This window comes from Macrotis lagotis, chromosome 7 (assembly GCF_037893015.1).
Source record: "Macrotis lagotis isolate mMagLag1 chromosome 7, bilby.v1.9.chrom.fasta, whole genome shotgun sequence".
Taxonomy (NCBI): Eukaryota; Metazoa; Chordata; class Mammalia; order Peramelemorphia; family Peramelidae; genus Macrotis; species Macrotis lagotis.
Genome location: NC_133664.1, coordinates 39,104,249 through 39,131,488, shown reverse-complemented (window position 1 = coordinate 39,131,488; position 27,240 = coordinate 39,104,249). Strand labels below are relative to the sequence as shown.

The 27,240-nt window shown below is 38.6% G+C and overlaps 1 protein-coding gene across 3 annotated transcripts in view; it reads right to left on the bottom strand.

Annotated features, from left to right (window-relative positions):
* NEK11 (NIMA related kinase 11) overlaps nt 1-27,240 on the bottom strand; it is a 291,550-nt gene that overhangs the window by 88,384 nt on the left and 175,926 nt on the right. For all 3 annotated transcript variants that reach the window (XM_074195807.1, XM_074195806.1, XM_074195805.1), the window contains 2 exons: nt 24,352-24,548; nt 8,539-8,599 (listed from right to left, as the gene is read on the bottom strand). In XM_074195807.1, the coding sequence (XP_074051908.1) occupies nt 8,539-8,599; nt 24,352-24,548 (258 nt within the window). The remainder of the gene's footprint in view (nt 1-8,538; nt 8,600-24,351; nt 24,549-27,240) is intronic.

Genomic DNA, 27,240 nt, shown 5'->3' with positions numbered 1-27,240 from the left:
ACTTCAGAGAGCAGAGTCTGAAGAGCTTAAGAAAATAAAGTTCCTTTTTTTCTTTTTTTTTAAATGGGATTTGGTGCTTAGTGCAAATAATGAAAAGATGAATGTCTCACATCTCCTTTGGTCTGTATCAGTCATGTTTGGTCTGGATTAAATAGTCATTAGCAAAAGCTTCAAGAAAGGATTTAGGGGTAGCAGTGTTCAAAGACCCAGTTGGTTAGGCATCTCAACATACTGAGGAAGTCTTAATGGACTTTAGGGATTATTAGGGATATGCTAATTATTGCTCTCAATGTATTCTGACAGCATTGTTTTACCAAGGGCTTATAGGAGTCAACTGCTAGTTATAGGGGAATGCCAAAAGTACATTAGACTGGTTATCGTGCTGGGTACACAATCTACAGCATTGAAGTTGGGAGACTAAATTTTTGTTTCTGTGAAATTCAGCTGAAGTGAAGAAACAAGAGGACCTTGTTTCCTTTAAGAATTAGGAAAAGGTGAATACAAGATCATCAGTTCTGGCATTTCATTGTTCTGGATTTGAATATAAGAAGCAGGAGAAAGAATGAATGGGTGAATGAATAAAATAATGGTGGAAACCAGAGAAATAAAATACTTCCTTTTTTACATATGTAACCTAGTTGGAACTGCCCCCCAAGAACAGTGTCCTGGAGATTTTAAAGGGCCTCCCCAGGAACTGTAGAGACCTCTTGGGCTAGAATACATAGACAGATGTTCAGGAGAGTCCAGATCTTTTCTGGGTCCTGTAATTTGAAGGGGAAACATCCATCCTAGACCCAATGGCCAGAGGGAAGACAAGGGAAGAAATATTCAAGCTAGGCCAGTCTCCAGACTACTCCTTCAAGGTTACTTATACCAAAATTAAGACAAATCAAACCCAATATTTTTCCTGAAGGGAGGAAGGGCTTCACTCTCTTCACCTGCCTGACTACTTCATGTTCCTTCTCTGATCAATGAGGTAGAGGGATACTAGACAGAAAAGAGAAAGAAACCAATTCATGCTTAAACTTGCCAGCATCTTGCTAAGCAGGTCTTTTTTGGTGTCTATTTGCATTATTATTATTATCCCATGCTATTAATAAGTAATGTTAATTAAAAATAATATGCTAATTAACATCAATTTTGTCTAATTTTCAGTGATGGAGGTTTCAAGATTGAGAGGAAAAAAACAGGAGAAAATGGGAGTCATAAGAGAGTCATAGAAGGGAGGGATACAAAGGGAAAGGGGAAAGAGATAGAGAAAAGGAAGGAGCAAAGGAGAAAAAAGGAAAAGAAATAGAGTTGAAATATGAGTGAATTTCTGTGGGTATTACAGGGTACACCTGCTAGAATGTTTTTGAAACTAGATTTTATTTTTAGATTTTTTTCAGGGCAAATGGGGTTAAGTGGCTTGCCCAAGGCCACACAGCTAGGTAATTATTAAGTGTCTGAGGCCGGATTTGAACTCAGGTCCACCTGACTCCAGCGCTGGTGCTCTTATACACTGCACCACCTAGCCACCCTAAAACTAGACTTTTAAAAAGATGATCCTTTGGGTACTATGGGGCAGGCAGATATCCAACAGTATTTAGCAGCCTACATATACTCAGAATTCTATTCTACAAATACTATATCAAATGTGATATTTTCATTTTTACTGATACCCATAAGAAAGGGTGATTGTTGTTCCATAGTGTCTGACTCCATGTGACTCCATATTCTTTTGTCCATGGAGCTTTTTCAAAGATATTGGAGTGGTTTGTCATTTCCTTCTCCAATGTGCCCCTAAATCATAGGTGAGAAATAGGGGTTAAGTGACTGCCCATGATCACACAACTAGTAAGTATGTGAGGGCAAATTTGAATTCAGATATTCCTGACTCCAAACCTGGTACTCTGTCCACTTCACCATCTAGCATCCCTCCAAGTCAGCAGATTTTCAGAAGTGGAAGGGACTTGGAAGCTCATTTAGCTCTACCCATGCTTGAATCATGAATCCTTTCCACAGCACCCTAAATTAAACACCCATCCTCTGCCTGAAGACTACCAGTGATGCAGACCTCCACCAACCTCCCGAGATGGTATTCCAAGATAGTTCTACTTATTAGAAGTTCTTCCTTATGTTGAATCATAACTGTGCCCTCATGTAACTGCCACATATTGATGGAAGTTCACTGAATTGTATGGGTGGTGGGCAGAGTGCACTCCCCTTGAAGAAGATCGCTTGGCCAATGTTCCCTCATCTTTCAAGGAATCTTTTCCTCTTTTGACTTGTCAATGGTTAGATCTCTTGGAGGGCAGAGGATCTCTTCACATCTCAGCACCTACCTAAAATTCAAGTAACTCCATAACTCCTAATGCTGCTGCTGTCAAAGACACATAAATGTAGTATTTGCCTTTTATTTGGCTTTTACCATTTGAAGCTGAGCCTATGTCACAGATCAACTTCAATTTATACATTTGAATTACTGGGTCTATTTTTGTCTGTCTCCTCACCCTTAAGCAACCGTCTTTTCCTGTTCAAGAGCTGCTCCGGTTCCCCAGTACTATGATTGCTGTGGAGGAAGGGGCATTAGAATTAGGATCCTGACCCCCACATCCTCTCAGTCTGTTTCTGGGGCTGGCCAATTCTTCCTCACTTGTCCTATTGTAAGTGTTCTATTTCTCTTTGTCTCTGTCTCTCTTTGTTCTACTTGCTTTTCTTCTTCTTCCTCTCTCCCTACCTCCAAGTACAGTCATGAACTTCCTCTTCATGAATATGCCATTTAGTCAATTTGACCAATCTCTCTCTCTCTCTCTCTCTCATTCTCTGTCTCTCTCTGTCTGTCTATCTGTGTGTGTGTGTGTGTGTGTGTGTGTGTGTGTGTGTGTGTGTGTGTCTTCACACTCCTTCATTCACCCTAAATAGTGGCTGGTTTCTTTTCTTTACCTTTACCATGAGCATCCAGGAAACATCTTGCTACCTCTTCTATAAGGTCTGAAAATATCTGAAAGCTTTTGGCAACCTTGAGTCTCCATAGTCTTGGATGTCCAACTATTGCCATATTTTTACTGAGCATTCCCAGACTCCAGTCCAGTTGATTTAATTATCACAGCTAGCTAATAACATTAACTAGAATGTCATATAGCTCTTTAAGGTTTACAAAGCACCTTACAAATATCTCATTACTCACAACAACCCTGGAAGGGAGGTGTTTTTATTATTCCCATTTTACAGCAAAGGAAACTGAGGTGGGTAGAGGCAAACTGATCTGCCCAGGGTCACTTGACCAATTCAAGGCCTCCTTACTCTAAATCCAGTGTTCTCTGCACCTAGCTATCACTAGAGATACCTCTTAGAGCATCAGAGATGAAAAGGACTTAACAATCACTTGGTTGAATTCCAGCATTTCAGAAATAAGGGAGCTAAGGTTCAGGGTTAAAGTCACAAGACTAATGTCACACAGCTCCTTAGTGGAAGACCCGTGACTACAACTGTGGCCACACTCCTGACTCCCCAGTGCTCAACTATTTTCATCTGAAACAGATTTATACTTTAAATGTCAAAAAAAAAAAACCCTCCTATCTTGAGATCTCTTCAAGTTGACCTGGTATTAGCCCATTCATTCTCTAAATGTTCCTGCAGTGCCAGAAAGGAAGAAACTGTTTATGAAATGGTTTGAAAATTAGTTGAAAATAGAGAAATCAGAGTTTGGGGGAAAACTGATTTAAACATACTGAAGGAGATTCACCATATATATTTGTTCTTGCATGCCTCTTTTTCTCAAACTGAGAGGGAAACCCCATGAAAATCTGTCTTGTCAGTCTTCTCTCTGTATTCATATATGCTCAGATCATCTTCCCAGTTAGAACATAACCTCTTTAAGGGCAGGGTCTATACTGTCCCTTCATACTTGTATCCCCCAGGGCTTGCCAAATGCTTGCACATGGAAGGTACCTCACAAATTTTTGTTATTTGACTGTCAAAATATGTACAAGTTTAACTAAGAATATGACATTTTCAAAAACTAAATGTCCATTTTTAATTCTGTATCTCTTATTCAAGGTGTAGATTCATTTGCAGAGGTTCCTTTCCCTAATGCTGGCATTTACTCTGTGATTGATTTAAGTTTAAATCTTCTCTTGGATCCTATTAACATTCTGACATATAATAACTGCCATAATTATTAATAAACCACAACTATAATTGTGTAATTATCATATCACAGTGCTTCTCACAGTAAATGTAATTATAGGGAAGCAATGTGATAACCCCAGCATACCTGAGCAATTTTATAGACACAGCTCTCACAAGATGAAATCACACTGTCTTCCTGGCATCCCTTGAGTAACATGGAAGCTTTGGGGTGACACAAGAATTAAGGGTAATAGACCAAGATTATCCTGTCACCATTGAAGAAGCTCTGTCCTATCCCCAATTGTTGTTCAGTCATTTTTCAGCCATGTCTGACTCTCTGTGTCAGTTCTGTTTGGGGTTTTCTTGGCAAAGAGCCTAGAGTGGTCTGCCATTTCCTTCTAGGGCTCATCTTATAGATGAGGAATTGAGACAAAAAAGGTTAAGAGACTTACCCAGGGTCACCCGACTTACCCAGGGTCACCCAACTAAATGAATCTTCCTGATTCCAAGTCCAGCAGTCAATTCACTATCACCAAACACAGGTTTAATTCAAATATTCCTTCATGAACAAGTTTTAGATATCAAAGGGTTCTCTCTCTCTCTCTCTCTCTCTCTCTCTCTCTCTCTCTCTCTCTCTCTCCCTCTCCCTCTCCCTCTCTCCCTCTCTCCCTCTCTCCCTCTCTCCCTCTCTCCCTCTCTCCCTCTCTCCCATCAACTCAATTTCTCTATTCATAGTCAACAGGACACTTCCATTGGAGTAGAGAGAATATTTTGACTCTAGGATGTCTTATCTTCTCTGGTCATACATAAGAAGGGAACTAAGAGCCTGTAGAATTGTAGGAATCCCATGTATTTTTAGTTCCCTTCACCAACCAGATCTGTGACCTTGGAGAAATCACTTAAACTCGCTGTTCCTACCTTTCTTCATTTGTAAAATTGGGGTGGGACTAGATCAGGGCTCTAAATTTCACATAGAAAAAAAATTTTGACTTAGAAAATCACGATTGACACTATGTTATATTTGTATTTATTTGGTTCAACATTTTCCAAATACATTTTAATCTGGTTCTGGAGTTTGATAGCTCCTATACTAGATGACTTCTAAGGTCCCTAAGGTTCTGGATCCAATCCAATCCAGCCCAGCCTAACAAGTATTTATTAAGCTCCTACCATGTGACAACTACTATACTAAGTGCTAGGAATACCAACCCAAAATGAAAGAATCCCTGCCTTTAAAGAATACATCTCGCTTGTGTGTATGTGTGAGTGTGTGTGTGTGTATCAGTGTGTGTGTGGGGGGTATTAGAAGCTTTAACAAGAACAAAAAAGAATAGATAGATACACACATGTATAAAGTATGTATATATTGACACACATACGCACACACACACAATTAAAGAGGGTGAAAATACCAAAACAGGAAGATTAGTAAGGGCTTCTTATAGTAGATAGCTTGTGAGATAAGAGGTTAAAAAAAAGCCAGGGGTTTAATAAAATGAGACTAAGAAGAAAGTACTTCAGGTATGTGGCCATAGTTGTAGTAGGAAAAAGAAAGACTAATTTGAGGAATGGTTAGAAGATCAGTTTGATTGAAGCTCTCTAATAATACCATGATTTAATATATGTTTTTAAGAAGTAAAAATGCTTGGAATGTGTATGATAGTGTTTGTAGGAAAGAATGGAAACAGAATTAGTTTCCATATTATTCTTGATTTTCTTGCCACTTGAGGTCTCCCTGACCATAGAGAATCAAGAGTTGATTTTCCCTCATAAACCCACAACTAGAGAGCAATTAGGGCATATCAGAAGAGACAAAAACAAGATTAAACAGACACCTTATGAGCTGTGGGGTCTCGGAGAAGGAAATATGTATTACACATTCTTGAGCAGGTAAGAATCTAAGAAATAATGGTATAAAGGACAAATAGGGCTCAATAGGTGGTATTCCTTGGACTGGCCATTGTTCCTTGAACAAGCTACCTTTGTAGTTTGTCCAAAAGTCCATGGTCACCTTTGAGGGTCCAGACCTGCTATTTCCCATGGGAGACTCTTCCCTTCTCCTAGTTCCATAGCATCAGGACAACTGTTATCTGGCATTAGGAGGAAATCACATGGAAGCTATTTGGAAAGAGAATTCAGAAATAAGACTTTATCCTTGAAGGCCCGTGTTCTATTTATTGAGATTGACACCCCTAAAGAAATTTCAGTTTTGTTTTTCAGACCTCATATCTTTCAATAACTGACTGACCTTCACGGCTATGTCTTTTCAGGCTGAATGAAAGCAATCTGTTTCTTTGTAATATAAGAGTCAGGGAGATTGTGCTTCAAGGGAAATCCTGTAAAAATCTCTTATTATGTGGGGCCGGGCAGGCCTCACACTGGATTAGGAGAGCCTGCCAAATTTCAATACTTTCTCACTCTGGGAGAGTAGGAGGACACTGAATAACTCAAGGTTGTTTTTTTTTTGGGGGGGGGGAGGTAAAGAAGGGTTGTTAACAATATAATACCAAGTAAGGAAACATAAGAGTAACTTTCACAGGTCTCCTCAGAGTGGTTGGTCTGAGCTGGGAACAAAGGTAGGGTGTGTGTGTGTGTGTGTGTGTGTGTGTGTGTAGGGGGGAAATGGATGAATAATAACATGATCACTAAGGTTCCTCCCAGTTCAGACATTCTATTGAATAAACAAGTGTTAAACACCTACAGGGTACGTACAAGGTAGTTAAGGATACAGCAGAAAGAAGCTATCACTCGTTCAAAAAGCATACATTTGATTAGGGGATACAATGTGTACCCAGTGAATGTGATGGGGACAGGAGAAGAGGGGACAGACAAGAGGATTCCTTGGGCCAGCAATCTCCTTAACTGATGAGCACCCACATCAGCTTTGTAACTTTTAGTTTCAGAATTCCCAAAGGGCACTGAGCTGTCAAACAAGGTACAGACAGGATGTGTGACCCAGCGGACTTACACCCAGTTCATCCTGGCTTCATGAACAGCTTTCCATCCAGACCACTACTTTGCCTCTCACACTTCTCACAGATGCATCAATGCAAAGTAATTTCAGAAGGAGGTGGTGCTGATAACTTTGGGGTTAGGAAAGACCTTGCTTAGACAGGAGCACATTCTAAACCTAGGAACTGCTTGGACAAATGTGTGGAAGTAGCACACAGAATTTCTTTGTTTTAACTGTTTTTAATTGATATCTTTCTTTTTTTCATATCGCCATAATCTCCCCTCCCCTTCCAGAGAGCCATTCCCTATAACAAATATTTTTTTTAAAGACCAAAAAAGGAAAGAGGAGAGGAAATTGGCAAATCTGAACAATACATTGAAAAAAGTCTGAAAATATGTGATATGTAGTATATGAGTGGACCTCTGCAGAGGGAGGGACAAGGTATCTTCTCATATATCAACTTGGAGCTGTTTGTTTTTCATAATTCTGAAGTATTCACTTTTTGACCTTTTTGACAGTTCTTTCCATTTACATTGTTGTGATCGTGTGTATATTGCTTTGTTAGCTCTGCTTGCTTCATTCTGAATAATTTCATGTAGATCTCTCCAGATTTTCCTCACATATGTATTCATCACACATCTTTTCTTAAATTACCATAATATTCTGTTGACTTTATGGATGACAATTAGCCATTCTCTACTACAAATACATCTATTTTTTCTATTTCTTTTCTATCACAAAAATACTATAATATTTTGGGGATATATAGGGACTTTCTTCTTATCAATGGCTGCCTCAGTTTATAATCCTAATAGTGGAGTGTCTAAGTAAAATCACGTGGGTATTTTAGCAATTTAATTTGCATAATTTCAAATTGCTTTCCAAAATGGTTATTCAAATTCACAACTCCACCATCAATGAAACAGGGTGCCTATCTTATTGATAATTTTCTTCTTTTTTATCTTTGAAGGAGGTGAGGTGAAACTTCAGAATTGTTTTGAAGATCATTTCTCTTATTATTAGTGGTATGGTTTGCAATTCTTCTGGGAACTGTTTCTTATATTCTTTGACCATTTATTAACTAAGGAATGACTTCTGGTTTTATATAGAGGGATATAGATATATAGATATGGATATAGATATAGTTATAAATAGAGTCATCTTTTACTTGCAAATGTGTCTTGAATATGAGAGAAATTGGATACAAAGTTTTTTCTCATTTGACCATTTCCCTCTAGGTACATTAATTTTGTTTGTAGAGTAGCTTTTCAGTTTAATGTAATCCAAGCTATCTATTTTATCTGCTGTAATTGCTTCTATCCCTTGTTTTTGTTATGAATATATCTGAGATGGAATTTCAAATATGAGGAATGGGTAGGAGTATAATATAATACAATACAAAATGTTCCAAAAGAATGAAAGATCTCTATCAAATATTATAAACAGAACCTGTAAATTTGATGTTAACTCACCTAGGGAGCTGCAGGCCAAGACATTTTCCAGACACCTGACTAGTGCTTCAATGTCACTGTCCTACGAATATAAAGAGAGAACAAGAATCACCATAAGAACCAAAAGATGCATTCAACCTGTGACCTATTTAAACACCGGAGTAAAAGAGTAAACCATGCCCTTCTGGACAACAAATGTTTTCTACCAGTGCTACTTTAGCAACATGAAATTTGCCATGACATTCAAAATAAGAATTGTATTTGTTATTGACCTTGAGGGGCTGCCATAAGCAATGTAAGACCATAGTATGCAGGGTGTTCCTGGGAATCACGCTTGAAATCAAAGACTACTCTGAGTCCTGAGTCGATATTAGTTTTCTACCAATAAAGCCTAGAATAGTGGAAGTATTTCTCACCATCTGGGAAGAAGAAGTCTCCTAATTATGGCATCTTTTCAGAGGTTGTGGTTGTCACAGTAGGAAATTAATATTTGATGATTCTCCTGTTTCATTTCAAAGGCAATAGCATATTTCATAATAGCAATCACTGGTGAGGTTTTTTGCATGTACTTCAGCCTAATGTGCTTTTCTGAAGCATCACATGAATATGAGTGGTTTCTTCTTTTAATGGTTGGTGTGATTTGGGCAGCCATTATTCATGCATGATGGAAAGAGAAATTTAATTTCACCTCTTCTTCAGCATATGGAGGAAAGAAAAGACTAAGACAAGAAAACATAAGAGAGAAGCCCAGAGAAACTCAGAACAACAATGATGGACTCACTGTGGGCACAGAGTATTGGGAGATGCTGAGGGGCAAGATCTCCTAGTTATTTCCACCCATGTTTAGACTTCGAAATTTGCCATAGCCCATTGTCTTCCATGGGAAAACAAATCTGTGATAAGAATACACTTGCGTAGCCAAGGAAGAAGGAACCAAGCAGGGAGGAAGAGAAAGGATAGAGGAAGAATGGCTTGGTTTGCCAGTATGGTATCATACAAGAGTGCTAGGCTTCAAGGACACTAGCATTCAAAGCTTTAACTTGTATGACTCTGGGCAAGTCACTTAGCCTTCTGTAAAATAGGAATGGTTAACAATTATAGTTGCTGCCTTTTCAGAATTATTGTAAAGTAAAATATTGCATTTGGTAGGAGGCAGCTAGGTGGTACAGTGGATAGAGCACCTAGAGTGAGGAAGGACCTGACTTCAAATCTGGTCTTAGACACTTGATACTAACTAGCTGTGGGACCCTGTGCAAGTCACTTAATCCTGTTGTTCCACAAAAAAAAACCCAACCCTTATGCCCCAGCAAAAGAAACGAATGCCACTTTATCAATCCCGGTATTCTCTGAATTCTGAATGCCAGGTATTGTTGTCCTCTGAGCTCCGTTTGCTAGCGAGCATTACTATCATTATTATTGGAATTCTCAAATCCTTGTCAGTTCTTGTTGTTGGCCTTCTCTAGTTCTGTTTGTCACCTCTTACTCTGTGAGCTCTATATGCCAATTATTACTCGTCGGTAATCTCTATTTTTATATCATATGCACCAGCATAGGTTGGGACTTCCTCAGTTAGTGTACTTAGTTCTGCACTCAATGGGCACCTAAAATTCCCTGTTATCTATTAATTATACTATGCATAATTATCCTGCCTACCCTGTCCTGCTGGGAAAGTACATCAACCTACATGAGTGGTCTGGTGCTCCAAAATACTATTAGGATCCTCACACATTCCCATTACTACCTAGACCTCTCCTCTGGGAGTTGAATCCCCGGACTCATTTCTGTGAGGGTCAAATTTATAGAGAACAACAGCATACCTGTTAGTGAATTCCAATTCTAGGCTCAATGTGCTCCCAAGTCTATTGCTAATTTTTGGTGGTACTTTTTCTATGACATTTCCAATTCCCAAACCTATACAAGATTTATCACTTGGACTTCACTCTAATAAATCATTCTAGTACCTACCCACCTTTCCCCCCATAATTGTCTGGAAAAGCGTGGGGGGTAGGGGGAGAGGCAGGAGGTAGGATGGAGTTTGCAGCAGTTTGGTGGGAACAATCAGTCTTGGGAGTTAAAAGACCTGGCTCAAATCCTGTCTCTCATGCTTAGTAGCTGTATGACCTTGGCCAAGTTCTTTAACCTCCCCTGAGGAAGTCGAACTAGTTGGCCACTGAGGCTTCTTCAGCTCAAAATCTATGAAAGCATGAACAAATAAAGACTTGGAGAGTGAACAGACAGATTACAGAGGCAGGTAGACCAGTTGACTAATTATGGTTATTACTGTAAATAAGAAGACATACAAACCTAAACTAGGATGGTTGCAATAACAGGGGAAGGAGAGAACATATTAGAAAAATTGTATGGAGAAGGAATAAGCAAATCTTAGGAAATAATTGGATAGAAGTGATGGGAAGGAGAGAAAGGAAGGCCCATCTAGATAATTATGGTTGTGAACCAGGGTGACTACTGAAAGTAAAGGGAGAGCAGATTTTGGGAAGAACATGATGAGTTCAGTTTTGGGGTACACTTAATTTGACATCCAAATGCTGATAAAATCACCAGAATATAATGGGCTAAAGTTTTGAGAAGGAATTTGGAAAAGAGAAAATTTTTGGAATTTTCTGCCTAGAGAAGATAACTGAAGTCATAAAAGTAGATGAAATTACCACGATAAGGTGTTATATATAAAAAGAAGATAAAGGAAATAATAATACATTTAAGGTGGGGTGGAAATAAGGAGATCACAAAGGAAAAGGAGAAGGCACATTCAAAGAAGTGGAAGGAAAACAAAGTACAATGTTAAAGAAACCAAGTGTGAGGAAAATAACAAGGAAGGAAGTAGTCAACAATCCCCAAAAAAGGGATTCCAGAATATGAAAACAGGGGGGAAAGGCCACTAAATTTGAAAAAGAAAATCAGTAGAAGTTTATATAGAATGTTGGAGACAGAAATAAGAAAACAAGGAATTAAGAAATGACTGGTGGGAAGGAAGTGAAGACAGTAAGTACAGTTTACTGGGAAACCTGATAGTTAAGAAGAAGGTGACATAGGAGATGTCTACTTGGTTTCAGATGATGGAGAGGTCAAGAGGGAAAAAGGAAGGGTTGCACTGTGTATGGTGTAAGTTTATGGATGGTATATGTACAAATGTATAATATATACATATATACATTAAAAGGATGCATTTGATCTTTTCTTGCAATTTTCTGAATTTGTTCATCTGCTAACTTGGACTAATTTGATATTTTCTGATATTTCATCATCCTTCACTGTAATAGACTAATAATTCCAGATTCTTAATTACTTCTGATAAGAAATAGATATAACAATTAATGAGGTCATGGTTATTTGGATCTTGAGACTTAGACACTATATATTTTCCCACAAAGACCTGAAAAAGTGACACCCTTCCCCAATTTGCTGAATAATATATTTTAAATTATTTGAATTCTTTATATCACTGGTATGATATATATATATATACACATATATATATATATCAAAAATTAGATCAAACATCCATTTTTTTAGAATTAGGCTAAGGTCATATTAAAAATATAGAAGCACAGCTTAGAGTTAGAAGGAACTTGAACAACTATCTAATCCAACTCGGTTCTTTTACAGATGGGAAAATTGAGGAGCAGAGGGATAGTGTCTTTCCCAAAGTCATATAACTTTTAGAAGTAATGGGGAGAGCAATAATGAGAATGACCCAGCTTCCCTAATAATTTTATTAAGACCAAAATATGCTAATCCTTTTGAATAATAAGAGAAAATTAAACAAGCCAGGATTTCTTCATTTCCCACATAATCATGGAATATTGGAGCAAAGTGACTTGTTATCAAAGGATCTGAGTTCAAATTCAAGATTTTGCCATGTACTAATTGTGTGACCTTGAGGAAAATCCCTTCTCTTTTGGGGATCTTAATGTCCTTATTTATAAAAAAAGAAGGTATAACTTCTGAGGTCCTGTCCTTACACCTATGGCAAATGTTGAGGCCCAAGGAAATGGGAGCTCCCATCCAAAGTCACCCAAAAAGAGCTGGGACTTGCACCCATCACAAATTTTATGGGGAAAAAATATAAGGTTCATTAGCATCATTCATATCATTTTTGCCACTTAGGAAAACAATGTGAGATATACATATTTAGAGACATTTCCACTTCAAATGTTCAATTAGACTAGCTCATACTTGTCTGATCAGCTATGTTTAGACACATTGTACTTTGACCCCAGCACAGTGATGTCATTTTGGACTTTTCTGAGAATGAAGGAACACTTCCAGTTTAAAAATGAGAATAAAATGACATTGTAAAAACTGTAACAATCTTGATGTATAAATCTAAAAAGATTTTTTATAAGCCAACTTACCTGCTTAAGGACAAAATTATATTATGCTTATGGAATACTAACATCTAAGAAATTAAAATATAAGATGAATATATTAACTACACACTGACCCAATAAAACAATGAAAATGCAACCCCATCTTACATTTATTTTGTTGAAATCAGCTGAGTAGCAAGTACCCTCACCTCAATCAAAAATCCTATTAAAATGAAAACTGTTCATCATTCCTGAAGTAATACATTTTTTCTAATTTTTAAATTCTGAAATCTTGCTGGTAACATTTTAATAACAATAATACAGGGGAATTCTGAATGCTCTGCACATCCCACTGTTTTCCTAGTCAACTTAGTGCCAAAGCAATTAGCTAATCCACAGTCCCTGGAAAAATAGAATCGTTAAACCATGAGGGACTTAGGAGCCTAGAAAAGTCATTGTTTAATTTTTTTATAGGTCTAAAGGGTTATAGCTATAGAGCCAGAGGGAGCTTAAAGATCATAATCAGATCATAGAAGAAGAGCTTTAAAAAAAGAACGAGCTAAGGCCAAGGTCATCTTGAAGAACAGAATCTCCGACTATTGGAAGAGACCTTAGGAATCGAGTCCAGAGTTCTCTTTATCTTTTTGGGGGTCATGGACCCCCTTTGGCAGTCTGGTGACACTCATGGATTATGACTCAGAATAATGGTTATAATGAATAAAACAAAACACATGGGATTGCAAAGGACACATGTTAAAATACATCAATTATACTGAAGTAGAGTCTGTAAACAGGAAGATTACAATCATGTGCAGCCTAGAGGTGGGTCTAGTAACTGCAGTAATTTTGCAGCAACAACTGTAATATGATACAAAAATATCTATAATTTCTATTGGTAACAAAGTCATATGTACTGCAAATACTGATGTATTTATCCCCCCCACACACATTCATAAAAGATTTTTTGTTGTCATTCTGTCATTTCGATCATGTCTGAGTCTTCGTGACCCCATTTGGGATTTTCTTGGCAGAGATACTTAAGTGTTTTTGCCATTTTCTTCTCCAATTCATTTTACAGATGAAGAAACTGAGACAAACAGGGTTATATGATCTGAGACTGACTTAAATCTCCTTCTGAAGCTGTTTACAGCTTTCAAAAGTTGTTTTTAGGGGCAACCTATATCTAAGAAAACAATGACTGAATTTTCTGTGAATTGAGCTAGAAATAAATTTCTCCTATCTGAGAGGTGGGTGCCACTGAATCAATTAAAGTGTCGATTGCAAAACAAACAAATAACCAGAAATAGAACGAAACTTTAACCTTGAGGTCTTTACATATCTTCCCAGATGTAAAGATATTTTATATCTTTTCTTGTGTGTAAAGATTAAAACAAAATTATAGGAAAGGGAATAAAGAGAAAGATTATAAATTGCTTGTCTCTCCCATTCCCCATCCCCATCCCTGGAAGTTTTTTTCCTTCTATTTGAAAAGGAAGAACTAAATGACTTGAAATAAATGACTTTTGGATAGAAAGGTTGCAAGGCCTTTGCGGATGATTAAGCTTACAGATGGAGAACTGAGGGAAAGACTTTGGGTCAGGTTTTACACATAATATTGAGTAGGAGTTTTTTTTCCCTTTTTGAGGTTAAATTAAAGGACAAAAGGAAAAAAGAGTTGAACTGCTTTACGGTTTGAAAGGTGTTTATACAAATAATGTACATAATCTTAAATAAGATCATCAATTTGGACACATCTTCAACTTCATTATTTGGACCCAAAGATTCTTATTCTCTTTTGAGTCATGGACCTTTTGACAGTCAGAATGGAGAAACTCGTGGTTCCCTTCTCAGGATAAGGTTTTTAAATGCCTCATACAAGACACAAGATTAAAAAGGAAATTGGTTATAAAAATAATAACAGTAACATATTTGTATGGTGTTTTAAGGTTTACAAAGTGATTCACAAATATTATCTCATTATTCCTACCCTTGTAACAACCCTATTATAATTCCCATTTTAGAGATGAGCAAACTTAGGCAAACAGAAGTTAAGTGATTCATCATGGTCACCTAGAGAATAAGTATCCGAAGCAGCATTTAAACTTCTAACTCCAGGTCAATACTCTATCTACGATGCCAACCAACTGTCTCAATTATGTTGAAATATAGTTATCAAGATACTAAAATAATCACCAATCCTTGGTTAAGAATTCCTATTGTAAATATCCACCACAAAGTGAGGTATTAAAAAAAATTTCCAATAGATTATGAAGTTTTATCCCCTTTGAGAGAATGATGTTCTCTGATAAATACACTGAAAAGAAAATTACTGTAGAATGACAGAAATTTCCATATGGAGATGGAATTGCAGCAGCATAACATGCCTTATAGTACAAAAGATTTAGAAACTTATCTAAGAGACAGAGAAAAATGTACTTCAGTTTAGGAACTCCCCTGGATTCAACCTGTTGAAACAAACTCATCAAAGGTATATTTTATAGCCAGTCTGATCATCTGTGGCTTCATGATGAAGAATAAAGAATATATAGCAGGGTCAAATTGGGACAGCTGCCAAAGGAGGAAATGTCACATATTTAAAGTTTTCAAAATTGGGAAAAATTGTAAGGTTGATCATAGATGTCAGTAAATGTAATTATTTGCCTGTTAATACACCCACCGGACAACCACTTGTCTTTGAAAACTTGCTTGGTGTTCCCTGCTCAGTGTCCACCACCTCTCTTCAGCATGATGGCCATTGTTTATTTTCAAGAGTGTATTTCCATAGAGCTTGGTCATATATATTTCTATAACTTCAAATGTAAGTTGAAAGGTCTATCTTAGTTACACACCTATGAACCTCTGAAGGAGGTTGTCTCCTTCTCCCCTCCAAGAACCATACTGTCCAGTGACTCGCCCACCCTCAAGTCCAGGATACAAGGTGATTGCCCTGAATGACCATACTGCAGCCACTGCATTACTACTGATTCCCCTTTATCTAAACAAATGTTTGCCATGGTTCTCCAATCCATAGAAACTGAAGCTGAAGTTTAAGGTGACCTTATCTGACTGCCTTTCAATCAGAAACATCTCTTTCATTTTAATCCTGTGACTTGATTTCATGAGATGCAAAGGCCCCTGATTATTTTCATTCATAATTCATGAAAAAGAAGAAAATTTCTTTTTTAGCATAGAACTATCTAGTAACGCTGAATGGACTGAAGCTGCGCTTGAACCTGTGATCTTTTCTCTAAAGGTAAAAGGATGATCAATCACTAAGAAAAAGAGAAATTTTATGAATATGTGGTAAAAAAAAACCCAAAGACATCTTTGCAAAACTAGGTTGTAGACAAGCGCCATCAAGATTTACCAGCAACACACATTCCTGTCTTTGAATTATGAGTCACAGAGAGTGTTCATCTGTCCAGAGTTCACTGTCAATATATTATTCATGCTAAATTATTAAAAGCTAACTGCAGCTACCTTTTACTTAACGATCAGGTGGGTTGGGGGGGGGGTCTTGGATTGCAGTGCTGGGGGTTTTTTGTTATTGTTTGGTTTGGTTTTAAATCATCATCAGATTTTATTTGCAGAATGCCAACAAGGAGAAAATCACTACCCTATCACTTTTTTTCTCTTTTTTTTTAAATTGATGTTTTAGAAACTTGGCATTCTGGATGAGGGATTGAAAACTTGAAGGATGAAAAGGAAAAACAGTGAAGCTGATGAAGCCACCTCCTAATGTGACAGCATGCTGCAATAGATTTTTGTTTTTTTAGGAGTTTAAATGGTTTTGGTATTTCCATTCAGCTCCAGTAGTCTGGAGAGCCTGCTCAAAACCTAATCAATCTTCTTTCCTCCAATGTTTCATTTATTTCTGATTAACTGGTTATTGTTTTATGCAATCTTAGTCCAGTGGTCAAACTGGAGAATGAGCAGAGAACCTGAAATAAGAGGGATATTATTTCTCTTAAGAATGTGGGAGAAAAGTTTCATTTTCCAAAAGGAATTTCCTTAATTTATGATGTTTGAGTTTTTGTGTGTCTTTGGGTCTTTGGTCAGGAGCTTCAAAATGCTGGCTGAATTGAATTGAATTATGCTAACTTCTCTTCTTATGAAAAACCAAACTGAAAAAAATCCTGTTCTTTATGGGGGAGGGGGGAAGAGAAGGAATCTGTGCTTATATTTTCATTGGCTTTGGAGATTTCCTGGGGGGGGGAGGACAAAGCAAACCAGAAACTGTCCTATAATTTAGAGAGTTCCTTGGAGCACAGCTAGAAAATTTTCAGACATTGGAGCAGCTAGGTGGTGCAATGGATAAAGCACCAGTGCTAGAATCAGGGGGACCTGAGTTCAAATGCAGCCTCAGACTAAATACCTAGCTGTGTGACCTTGGGCAAGTCACTTAACTCCACTGCCTTGCAGAAAAAGAAAAAAATTATCAGACATAGGACCTAAACCCAGGTCTTCTGATTTCAAGTATATCTTTTTCTCTACTAGACTTGACTGGTTTTCTCTAAAACTTAATCCTACAGCTAATTTTCATGGTCAATTGTATCCTAGCCCACATTCAAGGAGTCAGACTAATAGGAATTAGAAGACATAGACAGATAGACAGATAGATAGATAGATAGATAGATAGATAGATAGATAGATAGATAGATAGATAGACAGACAGACAGACAGACAGACATAAAACTTAAGATTGGCAAAGCACCTTACACAGATGATCTCATTGGATGCCCATAACAACCCTGGGGCAGGTGCCATTTTAATGTTCACGTTACAGATGAGCTAACTTGGACTTGTTCAAACCCATACCTAGTTAATGTCTGAAGCAGGATGTGAACGTAGATCTTCCTGATTCCACATTCATCATGCTTATAGCATCACAATGCTTCCATCTGGGGTAGTTGCTAAGAGGGATCCAGCCATTTTTTCCCAGCCCTCTTCCCTATCCCACCCCACCTCAACTTGACAATGGGCTAATCTGGCAAATCTGACACTAAGGAATATCGCAGGGGAAAGGGTTGGGAGGTAGGGATGAATCCAGTCCTACAGAATGGCCCCTTAAGGGACATAAAAGAACCAGCTGCTCCAATTTACCCCCTTGCTGTCCTTGAACTTTGATCTCTCACCAATACTTTATATTTCCAACCACAGTGGGGAGCTTTTGTCCCTATAACAAAATAAATTCTACAAATAAATAAATCAAAATCACTTTTTTAAAAACTCTGAATTGATATTCCATTGTATATGTACTTGGAAATCACCCCCCCCTTTTTTGGCTTAATGAGAAAATAAATTTTTGTGATATAAAAGTGCCTCCTCCCCACCAAAAAATCATTGTGATTGACTTTTAAGTATCCTTTGTGACCCATCATAACCTGCCAGGGACAGCGACATTAAGCCATCATCATCTTCTAATAAATGAGGAGGAACTAGAAGAAAACAACAAATGAGTGGAGCAGTACCTAACACAAAAGAGCAGGATGACACACAAACTTCCCATGGGGATGGGGCAGACCTAGGATTAGTCAGGTGCAAGGCGGATAGGAGCTGCAGATGGTAGGAAGGCATCCCGGGCTTGGGGCAAGAGCAGAAGGCCTCCTCATATGCTGGACCACATCAAACTGATGTTCAGTTATCTGTACATTGGGGGAGACAGTTTATATTTCTCCCCCATAAGTTAGCCCTCTCTCAGGAATATGAATCTTCCTGATCTCTACTGAGTTAATAACAGGGACTTAAATTTGCATAATATTTTACAGTTTACATGGGTTTTGCAGACCTCATCTCATTTTCCACCCCTATCATCCATCCCTGGAAGCACTACGCATTCTAGATCTCCTTTCACAGATAATGCATTCAAAGGCATTAGGAGGATAGATGGATAATTATTGTTGTGACAAGGCAGTAGTCCAATTACTAGCAGACACTGCAGTAAGAGACACAAATGACCTTTCATGATTTAATGTAAAAATTGTTCCTAGTTTCTTAGGCTATGGAGATCACAGACTCCACCTGTCAACTTTGGCATCATTATTTCAAGCATAATATCACCTCCTGCTCCTCTCTAACCTAGTTCACAGTGATTCAACAGAGAGATGGCAAGGTCTGTGGAAGGCGAAACACAAAACATAAGTCAAGGGTGTTGGTGCCAGTAAGTGGACATGATAATCATAGGACTCTGGATGAGGGGGCTTCACCTAGCCTTTTATTCTTCATTTGCTGGTCAATTATAAGAGGATATTGAGAATTGAAATGAACTTCACCACCCCAGCCAGTTTTTTGTTTGCTTGTTCATTTAGGGAGGGGGCACAAGATAGAATCTCCCAAATAATAAGTTTAGGAGACATAAGTTCAGGGTCCAGAATTTGATGGGAATTTTCTACCCAAGTCAGACATGTTTGGGACCATGGACTTTGAGACAACACCAAATGTTTTGTCCTTCATTTTCAAAGAAGACCATGACATCAGGGAGGTGATGTTATGACAAACATGTGAATTGGGCTTTGCCACGTCACCAGCCTCCCTTTCTCCTCCTGAGCCATCTGGGTCCAGTGACCAGATATGAATTGGGATGACTACAGATGGTCCTAGATGTGGGGCAATCAGGGTGAAGTGACTTGCCCAAGGTCATACACATCTAATAAGTGTTAAGTGTCTGAGACTGGATTCCAACTCTTATCCTCCTGACTCCAAGACCAGGGCTCTACCCACTGTGCCATCTAGTTGCCCTATATACTGTCAAGAAAAGCATCTAAGAGATATGTGGAGGAAATAAACTTTTAAAAGGTGAAAATTGTGCTATGATGGGAAGCAAAAGACTCAAATGATAGCAACTAATCCTACCTCCACATCCCCCACTAAATAATTTCTGCACAGAAAGATCCAGAACCACTTAAGAGGAAAAAATAATGATGAAAAGCAATAATTAATTTCATACAAATCCAGAAAAAAAATCATGAATTAAGGAGAATTTAGCAAAGGAAAGTGACTGAATACCATAGACCTCATTGGTTTCTAGTATTTAATTTATTAAAATTGCATAAATCATTTAATTACTGTCCTTATTATTCTTTCCCTACCATGCATCTAGAAAAGGGTAATAATATATGAACCTAATCCTAACCTGGGACATTCAGTTTGCCTGTGTCAGTTCTTTGGGTGGTCAAAGGGGAGCTGGCCATGTGTCACAGAGAGACTCTTTAGCCATGGCCATCTCATGAACAGCAGCTAAGGAAAGCAAGCAGAATGACTTGGGTCAAGATTCAGTCTGTTTGTTGACTGCCTATGTCTGGTCTGATGAAGGCTTGTGGTCTCAGACTTGGGGTTCAAAATTCCTTGGATTCCCCTGAAAGCCTACCCAAAATCTAGTTTAGAGAGACTCTGTCACAAGCTTGACTCTGACTAGGAGTCTGAAGCCATTAAGGTGTTAGTCATGGCAAAGCCTAGAGGGGGGGGGGGGAGGGAGAGAGAGAGAGACAGAGACAGAGACAGAGACACAGAGAGAGAGAGACAGAGACAGAGAGAGACACAGAGACAGAGGGGGAGGGATGGAAAAATAAACCCCGGGAGTCCATCACAGCAAGAACAATGCTACAGTCCTGAGTGACCCAACATATTCATTTAACAGCACCTATTCCAAAATGGGTCCCACCACAACCTAAAATATATTTTCCAAGTAAATCTGGAACATTTGTTTCCCTCAGAAAAAGAAAAGACAAACAATGCAATCGAAAGATGAGTAGAAATGACATGAAGACATTTGTCAAGCTGAAGCACTATCACATGTTGATTAGAATGGAGAAAAACCATTTCAGGGACAGCTCTTCCTTCCCGAGCCCCAACACTTGCAATGGTAAAATACACAATGGCACTGAGAGCTATAAAAGGCTGTACTCCAAAAGGGCTGTGGGGCTCATTCTGATTCAGTGGTTTCCTATTTCAATATCACATTATTAAAACTACTGTAATGGTTTGTAAGAAAGCAATCAATAGAGGACTAGGCCTAGTGTCAACAGGACTGACAGACACCTACCAGCTGTGTGACCCTGGACAAGTCACTTAGCCCTGTTTGCCCGAGTTTCCTCATCTACTGTATGAGTTGGAGAGAGATGACAAAAATCACTCTAATATCTTTGCCAAGAAAATTCCAAATGGTGACAGAGTCAGACATGACTGAAAAGAAAACAAAAGGAAATGACTGAACCATAACAAAAGGTCTGTGATAAAGAAGCCAGGTTTGCCTTCAAACTTTACCAACCTCTCCAGAAAGACAGCTGACAAAGAAGATCATGAGCAAAGCAAGGGCTTAATCAGAGGGAATTGGAGGATTCCAATTTGATTTTAGGAAGACTCTAACAAGCCCCTGCACCACAATTATTCATTCATCACAAAGGATGCTAAATTGGCTTTCCCTTGGAACACTATTATGAAGAAACATTTTTATTTTCATTGATCAATGAATAATGCAATCTTAGCATGATAAGGTGGGGAAAAGATCTGGCTCTGGAGTCAGAGGCTGTGGATTCGAATTCCAATTTTGCTGCTTACTCCCTGGCCTACCAGTAGCAAGTGAAAACTTCCAATTCATTGTGTTCTTGTTGGTACATAGTCACATTCATGTTACCTCCCTCTTTAGATTGGGAGCTCCTGCCTTTCCTTTCTTTGTATCCCTGGCACTTCCTGCAATCATTGTGTACTGACTGACAATCTCCAGGGCTCTTCATTTCCTAAGATTTGAAGAGAGAATTGGACTAGAATGCCTTAGAGGTTCACTAGCCATTGACCAAAGAACCCAAAGAATAGCAGCACCTGCACGGACTATCGGTCCTGCTTCCAGACCAGCCCTAGTCACCATTGTCTAAGGGAGCAACCATATGGAGAAGTCAATCATCCCAACCAACTATTGACCAACTGCCACCTAAAGGTCCAGTAAAGAAGTCTACCAAGGGGTGGCTAGGTGTCACAGTGGATAGAGCACCGGCCCTGGAGTCAGGAGTAACTGAGTTCAAATCCGACCTCAGACACTTAATAATTACCTAGCTGTGTGGATTTGGGCAAGCCACTTAACGCCATTGCCTTGCAATAACCTAAAAAAATCCAAACTAAACAAAAAAAGAAGTCTACCCAAAGCCCCATACCCCCATGGAGCTGTACCCCCCCAACTCCAAAGCAGCCACAACTCAAAGTCCTTGGCACTGACAAATGGATCAACATCAGAAATAGGGAACATTAAAGAAAATGGATCAATCATCTGTTTTGCGACTGAACTCTAAGAACCACTGGACTTTTCTATCTGACTCACAGCTGAAACCTTCCATCTGCATCACCTGCCCCTTTTAGAATGGGGGCATCTGGAGATCAGAAAGTGTCTGACTTTTCCAGCTGCAACCGTAGCACTTAAAACAGTGGGGGTTTTTGATGCTTCATAAATGTCTTTTTATCCATTCATTCATTCCAGTTATAAATACATAATGAAAAAATTAAATTCTAATTTTTTTTAAACAGGAACTATGATGAATGCTTTAAGTAGAAATATCACCACTTACATGATCAGTGACCTTAAAGGGGTTGAAGCTAGTCTCAGAAACTAATGTACTTGTATGGAGAGAGAATGGACTACTCGAATCCTCAATCATTGTCCATGCAGACTGAACATGTGACTCTTTTGACCAAGAAAAATCAGTGGTTCCCGACTGATTCAAAGATAAAACAGAAACTCCACTATTTGTCACAACTTCATGAAAGCTTCACTTCCAGAACTAGTTCCCATCACTCATTCTAGGTGTTAATAGCCTGGTCTATTGATGATTCACTCCACTCATCACTCTATCTCTTGATTCTATGACTTTTCATAAGCTAGTCCCTAGGTTGGGATGAGCTGTTGTGGCCTCTTGGAATTCCAACTCACTTTAATCCAGCATCTCCAAAGGACGAATCATAGTGCCATTACTTCATTAATGTCAACTTTTTTCTTTATAACATGGATCATATCATCTGCAGTTCCCACAGCAAGAAGTTAGAAAGAAGAACTGATAGTCCAGAATATCTGGGCTTGCAAATTTTAGGCAGGAATCAGAATATTTATATTACAAATTCTGAAAATATTCCCTTTTCTTAATTTTGAGGACTATATTTTTTTAAATAAGAATTATAAAAGAAATCAGATTTTTTGCCTTGAGGTTATGAAAAATGTAAATAAATAAATAAATTCAACAGTGTTCAAATTTGTGCAATTTTAGGTAGTCAGGATTATTTTTTGGTTGGAATGCCTGTCTCAGGTATCTCCAATCTCTCCTCCCTTTAGCGGTCAAATTGTTCTTCCTAAAACGAGGGTCTGATCATAGCTTCCCATGCCCATTAAAAGACTCCTGCAGGATCAAATATAAAATCTTCTGTTTGGTTTTCAGAATCCTTTATAACTTGACCTCTTCCAACATTACAGGCTTTGGACATCTTACATCCCATCCATGAACTGTGCCATCCATTGGCACAGGCCTCCTGGCTGTTCCCCATGCACTATAAATACCTTTCCTCTTCATTTCCACTTCTAGGCTTCTGTGGTGTCCTTCACATCTCAGCTACCATTTCTCCTGCAAGAAGTCATTCCTTGTCCTCCTTACTCTGAATCCCTTCCCTCTGGGACTATCCCCCAATATATCATTCATATCCTTAATATTGTGTCTCTAGGGCAGTGAGGTGGCAGAGAGGTAAAAGTACAAGACCCCCCTCTTCCTGAGTTCAAACTTGGCCTCAGACACTAGTTGTATGACCCTGGGCAAGTCATCTAATCCTGTTGGCCTCAGTTTCCTCCTCTGTAAAATGACCTGGAGAAGAAAATGGCAAACCATTCCAGTATCTTTGCCAAGAGAACCCCACATGGGGTCACAGTAGGACAGAACAATGACTAAACAGCAACTACAAAAAAATGTTGTCTCTCCCATTTCACTGTGAGCTCCCTGAAAGTAGGAAATGTTTTTTGCCTTTCTTCATATCCCTTGCAAAGGGCAAAATGTTATTGCCATTGTTCAGTCATTCAGTCATGTGTGACTGTTTGTGACCCTGTGGATCTTAACACTCCCATACCATCCATATCTTGGCAAAGATACTGGAATCGTGTACTATTTCCTTCCTTTTTTAATGTAGGCAGGAGTTAAGTGACTTGCCCAGGGTCACACAGCTAGTAAGAGTCTGAGGCTGGATTTGAATCTGAAGCTGGATTTGATTTTGGATGTCCCTATTTCCAGGCTCAGACTGGGCTGTCTTTAATTTGGAATGGAGTAGGAAGAGGCCACAAGGAGAAAATCAATGGGGTGATTATTGCAATAGTCCAGGCAAGAGATGAGAAGGAGCTTTCATCTTACTTTGGATGGAGCTCTTGTAAATTGACTCCCCCCCCCCAACCAGTGCCTTAGGGCTGTGCCAACTTTGGTTTCTTGGGAGATTAATGTAAAAATTGTAGATTTTGACTGTTCCAGCCCTTCAAAAGAAAAGCACATACCTGATGACTGGCCCTGTAAGTGCTTTCTGTTGCTTTCTCCTCCTCTTTCTCCTCCTCCTCCTCCTCCTCCTCCTCCTCCTCCTCCTCTTCCTCCTCTTCTAACACTTCTTCTACTGGACCCTCCTCACTTGCTTCAGAACAGGAATCAAAGACATCCAGATAATACTCTTCGGCTTCTAAGGGATCTTCTGGGATCTCTGAAATGAGACAGTCATGAAACAGTTGATTACTGTGATAATTGGGGGGGGGGGGTAGGATGGCGATTTCCTCCGAGATGTGGAAAGCGGTGACTTACTATTCTCCCATTCTATCAGTGGTATCCCAGAAGGGCATGAAGTCCAATCACTTACAAATAAAACCAAGAAGAGAATGGGGTGGGAGAAACAGCTGGCAAAGCAAAGGGTCAGCAAGAATAGGAGAAAGGCCATTTTCAGATTCCTTTTGAAACCTTAAGTGAGAAAGCCATTATAGAGTGATGCCACTATTGCATAAAAGTGTTTCTATTTGAACTGAGCTGGGAAATACTGGCAGGGAGGGGGGGTTCAGTGAATAGAGCACTGGGTCTGGAGTCAGGAGGACCCAAGTTCAAACAAAGTCACTGGAACCTACTAGCTGTGTATCTTTGAGCAAGTGACATCACTGTCTACCTCAGTTTCCTCAATTGTAAAATGGTGATAATAACAGTGCCCTGCTTCCCAGATCTACTCTGAGGGATCAAGTAACACATACCTAAACCTTAAAGTACTATACAAAATTTTCAAACCTTAACGTATTTTATAGCTATATTATCGTTATCATTAATGTAGTTAGGTGGCACAGTGGATAGAGTGCTGTACCTGGAGTCAGAAAGAATCATACTGTCAGTTCATATCTGGCTTTAGACTTGCTGCGTGAGCCTCAAGTTACTTAACCCTGTTTGCCTCAGTTTCCTCATCTGTAAAATGAATGGGAGAAGAAAATGGCAAACCATTTCAGTGTCTTTCCCAAGAAAATCCCAAAATTGTGTCATGAAGAGTGGGACATGGCCAAACAACTATTATCATTAATAGTATCAAGAACCATGTAAAGAAATAATGTCCTATTGAGAAAAATACTCCCCCAAGAGTCCATCCTGAGTTTATACAGCTACTCAGTCCACAAAGCCATTTCCACAACACATACCCAATGGCTGGTTCTGTATGTGTTCCCTTAGACTTCTTCTTCCAAGGGAGAAGGCGGAGGAAATGCAATCCCCTCCATTTGTTCATTAAAATGCTTTCTTAGTCTATGTGCAATCACTTGTTGCATTAATGTTCACTTCTCCCATCAAGGGGGAAATGCTCTTTGAAAAATAGCTTTAATTTCCTCTCCTCCTAAAGTGAGCATTAAAACTAATACATCAGGGCCACACTCTGGAATTCCCACACACTTAGTAGGCAGTGACGGAGTGTGTTTACCTAGGAATCCAATAATGACTGCCTCAGAGATTGCACCACCAATATTCCAGAGGAGAGTTGCACAGAAAGAGAGGATATTATGTATGACACAGGTACTGTGAAAAGAGTTTTCATTTAGCCCTTCTTCAATTAAGCCCCAAACAACCCTTTCAGTGATGATATAAAAATACCAATTAAAAACCCTTATGATTATATTATACTTATTTACTTTATAATGTTGAATTATTCTAATGCTATATTATGTATAATTGATATAGTTATTTTAAGACCTACATGTTATTACTAAATTTATCATATTACTGATAAGTTGTGTGATTTATCATTAATTTGGCAATTATGGGATAGAATCATGGTTTACCACAGTCTATAAAGAATTTTAGTTGGAAGTCTCCTGAAGGGCAACAAAGAGAGGCATGGTGGTAAATGACTCTGTTTAGCATATTATCCAAGATGTCCACAGTAAGAGTGGCATAAAATTATCAAAGAGGGATATGACCAAAAATGAGGTAGCCTGTTCAGTCTTGAAGCAGGAGAGTGAGGTAATAGATGGGCAGCCTACATACTGGGTTTATATGGATTTTTCTTCCAATTAGCTAGGAGATTATGAGTATTGTCTGGAATGGAGACATCTATTAAAAATACAATCCTTAAGTTTTTATGGATCAGTATTATATCTATTGTGGACAATAGTTTGGTCTATGATAATGGTCTGGGTTCCAGTAAAATTTAGTTGATGCTTGAGTTCACCAGATGTCTGCATTTGTACCACCAGACTTTGCCCATAAAATTTAAGGAACTTCTGATATATAATCCCAGACAGCAGACATTTAGAAGGTGGACAGTAAGTGAATCCTCTCCATTATGTCCTTGTATGACCTACAGAGATCACCAAAAAAAATAAGCTTACGTAGTTTCTGGTGCCAGTGACCTAGTTCTGAATTGCCATCATAAACTTCTATTTCCACAAATAAATCCTTATCAGTCATCCTTCAACATTTTCTGGTCAAAATATTGTTGGTCACCCATGGAGGATCTTTTGATTCCAATCTTGGGTCTTAGTTACTTCTTAGGCTCCTTCAAGAGGTAAACCAATTTCAATGACATTGGGAAAAATCACCATAGGAAAATTTATTCCCTCTATGCCCTTCAGGTTTACCCATTATCAGCTTCTACTATTTCTTGTGGAACTGATGTCTCTTCTTTCCAGACAAGCACTCTGACCTGTTTGCCATTTTCTGTATGAATATCTATCTACCCATTTTCTTCCTGTTTTGGCTGCCTTAGGGTGATGGGTCCTATATTTTGTTACTATACATGTTTTTGTTAGGGAACTTTTGAAATCAGCCATGACCCACTTGAAAAATTCCATAAATATACATTAATATTATAGAGGTGTTACCTGCTATAAATATGCTCTTCTCGTTAGATTTTAATTTCAAGATGCCAATGAGTC